At 46.3% G+C, this 9,909-nt stretch overlaps 1 protein-coding gene across 1 annotated transcript; it reads right to left on the bottom strand.

Moving 5' to 3' along the window:
- Positions 1 to 484: 484 nt before the first annotated feature.
- Positions 485 to 2,267, bottom strand: LOC124472872. The gene is given in 3 exon segments (XM_047027998.1): positions 485 to 1,196; positions 1,198 to 1,835; positions 1,838 to 2,267. Coding segments are annotated over 3 exon segments (1,698 nt in total). The 3' UTR covers positions 485 to 566.
- Between the last annotated feature and the right edge of the window lie 7,642 nt (positions 2,268 to 9,909).

Raw genomic sequence — 9,909 nt, 5'->3', positions numbered from 1 at the left:
GCTAATCACCTTGGGGATAAAGGCCGGGTTAGGACGCAACACTGTTCTTGTTCGATCACCCGAGATGATCAAACAATCCGCGCGTGTTGACAAAACGCACAAGTCGCTCACTCGCTTAGCCGTAGTCAAAGCGAGGAGCAGACTCGTTTAAAGAGAAAGCAGACGTAATGACACGTTGTCTATGGGCTCGAAAGATGGTCCACACAGAGCGTCTAACACCAGAGATAAATCCCATGTAGGTGCTGACGCTCTCGGAGGTGGCCTGAGCCTACACACCCCAGCCAGAAAACGCTTGACCAGCGGGTGGCTAAACAGTGTTGTCTTGGCGAACCCTTCGTGACATGCCGTATTGGCAGCCGCGTAAACACGCACAGTGCTCGCGGCTAAGCCCTCGTCAAACAACGATTGTAAGAAACACAAGAACATTTCGACCGGACATGGGTCAAGGTTCTGTTTTCCACACCATTGTGCAAAGGCTCGCCAGCGCGACGCGTACCCTCTAGCAGTAGATTGTGCGTGCGCACTCTGAATGGCCTGAATGACGGCATCAGACAGACCTCTTCGCTCTAAGAGCTCCCTCTCAGTAGCCAGGCCATAAGTGGGCCTCCGATCACTGGAGGGCTCTTCACCAGGCCTCCGGCCTGAGAGAGCGCATCCATCTGGTGAGGTATGGGCCAAGGCCCGCCTACCAGCATCCCCATCAGTTCCGGGAACCACGGGGCTCCGGGGCGATCGGGGGCTATCAGAATGACCGACAGCCCCTCCGACCTCACCCGAGCCAGAAAGGGGAGGATGGAGGCCAGAGGTGGAAATGCGTACAGTAGACCTCTCGGCCAGGAACGGTGCGCGAACGCATCGACTCCCAGCGGAGGTATGTCTTGTGCGTGCAGCGAGAACCATAGATGACACTGTGTGTTGGCTCGTGACGCAAACAGATCCACCTGTGCTCGGCCGAAGCGTGCCCAGATCAGAGAAACAATGGAAGGTTTCAACCTCCACTCGTCCTCTCTCGGGCCGCCCCTTGACATCAGGTCCGCTCCCTCGTTGAGCAGACCTGGAATGTGCTGAGCTCTCAGGGAGCGTAGGTGCTTGAAAGCCCAAGTCCACACTTCCTCCGCTAAGCGATGAAGTGATGTAGAGCGCACCCCTCCCTGTCTGTTGATGTAAGCCACCGTTGCTCTGTTGTCGGATCTGACGAGTCAATCGAACCGCTTCGAGCTCCAGGAGGTTGATGTGACGCGTCTCTGACGGTTCCCATCTCCCTCCTATCGAGCCCGTCTGACATACTCCACCCCACCTGGTCAAGGACGCGTCCGTAAAGACCGGGTAGAGAGATGTCACTCTGCCCATGTCGACTGTGTCTTGACACGCGGGTCTCTCCAATGGTTCAGATCGGCTTTGACTGATCTCGGTATCACTAGCAGTCTGCGGCGGTGTCGCACCGGATCCAACCACAGCTGAGCGAACCATCTCTGCAGCTTGCGCATGTATAACAGGCCTAAGGGCACTACTACATGAGCCGCCGCCATCAACCCCAACAGGGACATCACCGACAGTGCGGTGATTGTACGTGAGACCCGGAACGCACGGAGAGCTATGGAAATAGCCTCTCTCCGTGGTACCGACAGTCTGGCTCTCATCCCAACAGTGTCCAAATGGATACCTCTTCTCCCAATTGACAGCAAACCCCAACTGGCTGAGCTGACTCACCAGTGAGGTCGCGTCCTGGATAGCTCTGTCCCGAGACTGAGCCAGAACTAACAGGTCGTCGAGGTACGCCAGAATGCGTATACCTCTCCGCCGTAACGGTTCTAGAGCTGCTTCGACGCTCGAGTTCGAGGAGCCAGCGCGTACCCAAACGGCAGGCGCGTGTACTCGTACTTCTTCCCCTCGAAGGCAAAACGCAGAAATCTCCTGTGCTTCCTTTTGATAGGCACATGGAAATACGCGTCCTTCAGATCTATGCTGATCCCAAAGTCGTTCCGCTGTACACAAGTCAGCAAACGCTTTATCGTCAGCATGCGAAAGGGCCGTTTGGCCACACTCTCATTGAGCACCCTCAGGTCCAGAATCGGTCTCATCCCCCCGTTTTTCTTGGGAACCCAAAAATAAGGGAAGTAGAGACCCGAGTTCTCCTGATCTCTGGGGACCGGGATCACCGTCCCTTTGGTCAGCAAGCTCGCTATCTCCTTCCGGAGTGCGAGTGCTTTCAGCGGGCAGGACAGGCGTGTCTCCCTCACTCCTCTGAAAGGAGGAGGAGTCCGCATGAACTGGATGGCATAACCCTCTCTCAGTATCCTGTTTAGCCAGCTTGGCAGTTAGCATGACTCTCGCCACTCTGCATAACGCAGAGAGAGCGGGCGTGCGTTCAGCTGCGGAGCCGCAGACAGGAAACGGCTGTACTCTCGTCTGACCCCAGCCGCCACTGTGCACCGAATCGGCGACACAGCCCAAGGTGGGGTCAACTCGAAAGGGCTGGAGCAGCGTCTCAAGGCCGAAAGAGGCCTGAGTGCTGTCCTCATTATGAGCCTCGAGAGGACTTACAGCGCGACCAGAGGTCTGTGCGTACTGTTGCAGCGGTGGCTCATGTAACGTGATAACAGAGTCACACGCTGTGTTATGGTGCATGAGGGCGGCTAGCGGTCTGGCCACACGCCGGTCGGGATCCCAAGAGGTACTGACTGGAATACTTGTCTTTCCTTGAAAAAGTATTGTGGAGGTCCAAGCCTCTCTTTACAATGCTTTATTTAATTGAAAACAGTTGGGGGAATCGAAGTTTCGATCCCCGCCGTCAGTCATGCCTTCCTCGAGCCGCCACGCCAGGCAGGGGCAGATGGTCGGGCGAAACCCGTCCTCTCTGCTGGAGCCGCAGTGTGTGGCACAGGTGCCGAGGGAGGATGCGGCGCCTGAGACGCAGCCGCGACTCTGGTCGCCGCAGCTGGTCGTCGAGCGCGTCGTTTCTTACCCTGCGACGTCCCTGCCGAGGCTAGGGAAGAAGAGGGGGCGGGAGACTTCCGCTGTAAGGGCATGTGCCCTAACAGGTGTTTCCTTTCTGCCTCCAGACGGGAGGCCGAGGCAACTGCAGGGCCGAAGAGCCCATCCCTGGACACAGGGGCATTGAGGAGAGCGGTCTTGTCCGAGTCCCTCATGGCTGTCAAAGACAGCCAGAGGATGTGTGCATGACTACGCTGCTCTCCATAGTGCGTCCTGCGCAGATTGCCGCTCCCTGTGCGAGGAACACGGCAGCCGCCGTCATCCTCGCCACCAGAGATGCCTCCACGGCAGACAGACCCTCTGTCTTACCCGTGGACAATTTTGCGACCGCTGCCATGAGCAGAGCGGCGTTGCTTGACGCAGCTGCCGCCTGAGCTCCCCACGCCGAAAGCCTGTCACGTGGGCTTGGCAGGTTTGCTTTCTTGCTGGTCGACCACGCGCTCGCCCCCGGAACCAGGTACGCCACCAGCGATGGTTCCAGAGGAGGGGGGCCGGATTTCAGTGGCTCCAGCATCCCGTCCACACAGGAAAAAGGCAGAAGCGCCTTCACAGGCGCGTTGGCTGCCAACGGCGCGTCCCACGAGCCCTCCACATAATTAGCCAATTTTGTCATTGCGGGGCAGGCTGGACGAGTTGGCTTGGACCTCTTGGCGTAGGGCCCGACATCCCATGGGTCGTCCTGCTCCACAGGAGGGGAGACCGGCATGGGGACACCCATAATGCTCGCCGCATGGGCAATCAGAATGGGAAAGTCGGCGCTCCTGGACAGAGGGGAGGAGGCAGGAGGGGCGGGAGCCGGCTCCTCATCCTCCTCTGTGGCCGAGCTCGACACGCCCCCTGATTATTCACAGACGGAGAGGGGGGTCGAGCGCGAGGCGTTCTTTAGGAACTCCTCCACAGGAGGGTCCCGGCCCAGAAGCATCTCGCTAGCCACCTCGAGACGGCCTAGGTCCTCTGACCCTGAACTCTCCTCATCAGAGAGCAGGGCCGAGACCACATCTGCAAGGGGCTCTTCCACCTGAAAGTACTCGTGCCGCTATGTCTCTCCGTTTCAGAGAGACGCACTCCGCACAGTCAGGAGGATTCACCAGGCTGTCTCTGGCGTGCCGAGGTCCCAGGCACACGAAACAAAATTTGTGGCAGTCTCCTTCGGCTTCCAATTGACGGCACCCGCACCTAGCTCTTAAAAGAGCTTTGCGCGGCAGCGGTGGAAATCGAATAACTCATTGCTCTTTTAATCTTCAATCAAAAATTCAAACAACCCGTGCTGAATTTTTTGGGAGAGGATGAGTGACGCCTGTCACCCCAATATATAGGGCACCTGAGTGAGTGACAGGTGTGTATACATTTTGATCTTCAGTCATTAGCTGCACTAGGCAGCGGGTAAACCAATAGGAGCAGAGCTCCCCTATGGGACGGATTTCCTGGTTTTCCATCTTTATATTGTCTCAATTTAGCTTTCGATCTGTCAGTGTCACTGTTATGTGTAAGCTGCACTAAGGGCTGCATACGTTCATTTGGAATTTTCCACCGGAGCTTTTGCTAGCTGGCTAACGTTGCGTTCTCTCCTGTGTTCAATGACTCAATTCATCAAGCTGTAGCTAACGTTAGCCAAGTCTATGTCAACAGAGCTCCTGGGTAACTTAACTTAGATATACCAGAAAATATAAAAATGATTGAAACCATCATTCACCAAATTCAGTCAGGTAAATCGCCGAGGCCAGGAGTGCTTTCAGCTTCTGATGGTCGTCTGCACTGGTGATGCAACCCTTCGCGTTTATATTTCCATGCACTCGCGCTCCCGTCTGACACGCGCACCTGTTCGCAGTTCACTGAATATGAATACCGGCTGGCGAGGCTGTGATTGGAAAACGGAACTGGAGCTGTCCCGGACGGGACAAATCAAAATCACCCATAAATCGGGATGTCCCGGCCAAATCGGGACGGTTGGCAACCCTACCTGTTCACTCCATTCTACCACAAAAACGTCAGGGAGGACTGCCTGTTGTAGATACGAGCCTGCTGAAGATAGCCAGCATCTTGGATTCCTTTAACCGAGCCTGTTTCATTAGTCATTTGCCTGAGAAAGCGACCTCTGTTAACCAGGCTAGTTTTGCCCGATCACTTCGTCAGGCTATTTAAAGGTATCGGGGTCAAGTGACTTTTGTGCATAGACAATTGAAACGTAAATGTACTTGTCCAAAGGACAAGTGCCTCAAAAAGTTAATGTCAAGCCCTGCAATCCAGTGCCCTTGCGGAAGGAAAATATACTGCAGTATATTGGAAAACATCATGTGATATATTAGGCAATATATGTCCATATATGAGATTTAATAATTATATTGTACAATACATTGCAACATATTCAACATGAATATATAATAATATATAATATGTTTAATATGTCTATAAATACCACCATAATGTATTCTGATTTATATGGGAAAATGTATTGGTAATATATGTAAAGATATAGTGTCACATGTATGTTTAATATATGGTAGAATATATTTTATTATATGTACAAAATATAGCTGCAAGCAGCAATGGCGGATTCCTCCTTCAATATGGCAAAATATTGTAATATGTACATAATAGATAGTTACACCGGGATTACCCAGAAAACTAGAAACTGTTTTGTCAAACAAAAAATAAAAAGCCTATGTCTGGAGTTTAACCTGGAACCCTTCGTTTACCAGCTCAACCTCTCATCCAATTGAGCCATTCCAAGATCTAGACTTTGCAGTGTTCAGTTACTGAATAATAAAATAAGACGTTTCTCCTATGGCAATCATAGTCACATTTGGTCCAAGCTCAAACAGCTCTAATACAGTCATATTTTCACATATTAAGGTGAAACTTGCAGGGTACTTCAGGGGGAAGTCACCTTAAAGCCTATTCCTGACGGGGGAATCCTAATTATATGGTAAGATATACATGAAATATATGTACAGATAGGTGTTCAATATATTGTGGAATATATTTTACATGTAGGTAAAATTATATGGAAAAATATTTGAAATATATACTGACAATGATGGTTTCCAGCAAACTTATTTTGAATTAGCCATTTCCCCCTAAATAAATGTCAATCTTACGGTATTTACGTTTTTGGGGGCACTTTTTCAGTTAGCAGGTGTTACTGTTTGAATCGGGATTCCATTTGAAATACTGCCATTGACAACCTTATTAGAATACATTCTAGATGGCTGAGCGGTTAGGGATTCAGGCTATTAATCAGAAGGTTGCCAGTTCGATTCCCGGCAGCGCAAAAATTAAGCTGTTTCCTTGGGCAAGGCAATAGGGGTTAAGCGCAACATTCTTCCGGGTTCTACAAAACAGATGTAACTACTTCCGGCCGGCCGCTTTAGAGGTAAACACAGCGTAGTAAAGGCCACATACTAGCCGGTGTTTAAAGGAGCTACCCTTAATTTCAATTTCCCATGTACACAGGATTGCCAAACGGACTTCCAGAGCCACGAGTACCCTGTTAGGCAAAGTATTTACGTTTTACGCCTCCTCCTTTATTCATAATTATGAAGGTATTATGTAGCTTTTGCTAATGGCAACGGATATAGAGATTGTGTTAGCTAACATGACAATAAGCTAGTTAGTTTATGCTATCAGTAGTTTAGCCGTTTTTGTTGTTGCTTGCAGACGATTAAAACAGTCAAAAGAAGACTGTACCTGTAGAAGTCCAAGTGGACTCAAAGAATGCAGTGTTTGGCAATCAACTTCAACAACTACCAGTGTGACAGTATTTATTTACAGGTCAATTTTGTCGGTAGCGTAATCTTATGCACCTGCTAACTTTAACGTTTTTTTGGCCTAGTAGTAGGCTAGTAAACGTAATTCCTTCTAGGAACGGTAGGTCCTAGCTATAGAAACCAGAATAATGATATGGATATGACACTAAATTAAAATGAGCTTCTTAAATTAATTTGCTGAATTCATATATTTCATTGATAACTTAGCACTAGTTGTGTAGCTATGTAGCCCACTGTAACGTTGTAGTTAATGTAGAGAGCTAACGTTAGTGCTACCTCCTGGGAAACGGTCTAACGTTAGGCTATTATAACGTTATATGAACTCATCACTTTATTCCTGTCACACTTAGCCTAATGTAGAGAGTAATACAACTTACAAAATCCTTGAACTTCCATGTCAATATAAGTTATTTGGATCACCCAGCGCTGCAGATGTGTACAGAAGTGAGGAGCGGAAACGATTACATCTGTTTTCCGGTTCGAACGCTGAGCACTCCGCATAACCCCTATTCACCCTACTTGTCTCGGGGTATGTCCCTGTACTTACTGTAACTTACTCTAAGTCACTCTGGATAAGATTGTCTGCTAAATGGTTAAATGTAAATATCACCATATATGTCTGCATTGTATGGGCATGTTCTCATTATGTACACATGCATTTACAATATATCTTTCCATATAATTTTACATATATTTAAATTATATTCTACCATATATGAAGCATACATGTGAAACTATATATTTACATATATTACCCATACATTTTCCCATATAAAGCGGCATACGCAGTGGTGGTTATTTAGGAATACATAATTGCATATATTTTGGGATATATAACCACATATATTATATATTCATGTTCCATATATTGCAATATATGGAAAACGGCAATCATTGTTGTATTCTGCAATATATTGCAATATATTACATGAATATATATTATAGTTTATAATATATTAGTAATATATTTATCATCAATATATTATCCCATGTATTTACATATATAATATATTGGTCAATGTCATGGAAAATAATATATTACAATATATTAAAATGTATTTCAAATCATATATTGGTAAATATATTTTCTTTCCGTGATGGTGGCCAGAGATATATGATTACCTGATCGACACTCCAAGTGTAATAGACCCGGGAGAAGTTTGTCTTTTGCAACTGACAGTCGGATTGACGTAGGGTGATAGGTCTATTAAATGTATAGAGATGCTCATACTGTCAAGCAGGCAGTAGCAAGAATTCTAGTTCAACCACTGTACATGCATAGGCTACTGTACTGTCCTTGCACAACATATTAGTCTTAATTGACATATTAAGCCTTTGTTACTTTTCCATGTCTGTAATGTGTTGCTTGTTTAAACCCTTGTTTTTCAAGGGGAGTCTGCAGCCCATCAAACCTTCACAGTTAGACCATGGCTACTAAACAACACAGAATAATTAAACCTTAAAGCATGTCACACTGTACACCAGGGCACCACAATCCCCTCTTACTGCTGCCCATGCAACAGACACTCCTGTATATCAACACATTGTTATTCCCTGTTGCTGTGTAGTTTAGTATTTGTGTATGTGTGAGCATTTGAGAGCACGTTACGGTAACACTTTAGAATAATGGTCCGTTGTTAATGAGTAGCTATGCAGGAAGTAATAGGTAATTCTACATTAACACTGAATTTAATACTATTAACTAATATGGAACCAAGATTAACTAAGCAGTAGGTAATAGCGAATTTAGTACAAAGGTAGTTCCTTGGTAGGTATTTGATTATTACTAAATAAATATATCCTCATTGAGAACTACTTGTGAACTATGACCAATTAAGAAACAATAACCAATTAATTACTAATCACAAAAGTAATGTCTAAAAAGTGAACAATTGTTTTTTTTTACTCTTAACATGGTCATAACATTTCAAAACCTTTTGCCTGAAATGATTTCTTTGTGGAAACCAGTTTATGAATATCAACGTTATAACTCGTCCCTGTATGATTATGGGACACATCCCCCCCCCCCCCCAATATTTGATCATACTGTAGGATTATGGGACACGTCCTCCCCAATATTTGATCATACTTTATGATTATGCGGAAAATTTCGATGTGTCTGCCATTAGGTCTTTCTGCAGCTCAGAAAATATCAAATCACGGCCGGTCTATTTTCCAAATCCAGTCGACTTGGCTTACCAAAACCTATTTGTCCTGAATCCATGTCATGCTTTCCCTAAACCTATACTGGTGCAACGTCAATGAGTGAGTTAGGAGCGTGAAATCATTTGGCAGTGGCACATTTTTATGTATGGTAAATATCCAGTATTTGGCTAACATACGACAACAAAGACTAAGTCAATTTCATTAGAATTTCGAATTGTAGAATTTGTGCAAATTTCGCATTGTAGAATTAGTGCAAATTTCGCATTGTAGAATTTGTGCAAATTTCGCATTGTAGAATTTGTGCAAATTTCGAATTGTAGAATTTGTGCAAATTTCGAACTGTAGAATTTGTGCAAATTTCGAATTGTAGAATTTGTGCAAATTTCGAATTGTATAATTTGTGCAAATTTCGATTACAACAATGTACAGATTGTATGAGGGACTTTTTACAAGCTAGCCGACGGCTATAGCCTGGCTTTACAGCTAGCAACAACTGTAGCTGCGGTTGGGCCATGTTCCTGTTCTCTGAATTGGGTTATCTAGGTTTACAGTCCTGCCATTTGTTTTTTCTTCCTTAATTATTTTTATTCCTTTGGATTAGCGTTGCTGTTGTATTTTGCAGTAGTGGCCAATGCTAGACTCCTGAGTAGTGAATGGGCCTATACGTTGATTTGGGTTAGGGTTAGCCATGTACTTACTTATTACTTACTTATATCCTTTTCTTTTGGCTCTCAACGAAGGCAGTCGCATTTTCTTTCCCTCTCCTCCCCCTGACCCTGCTTGCTTCCCTGCTGGTCTTCTATCCTATTGTTTAGCCATTCACGGAGAAATGCTCTGAAGCTTCAATCATTTGGATAGTTTTTGATTATATTACTATATATACTCAAAATCAAATACTTCTGATTGGAGCAAAGTGGATCGACCACAACCACTAAAAAGAACAACCTGAGGGACTGAAGCCCAAGGAGAGCAGAAGTATTTT

This window comes from Hypomesus transpacificus, chromosome 10, assembly GCF_021917145.1.
Source record: "Hypomesus transpacificus isolate Combined female chromosome 10, fHypTra1, whole genome shotgun sequence".
Lineage (NCBI taxonomy): Eukaryota > Metazoa > Chordata > Actinopteri > Osmeriformes > Osmeridae > Hypomesus > Hypomesus transpacificus.
The sequence above is the reverse complement of the archived record's forward strand: the minus strand, read 5'-3'. Positions and strand labels throughout refer to the sequence as shown.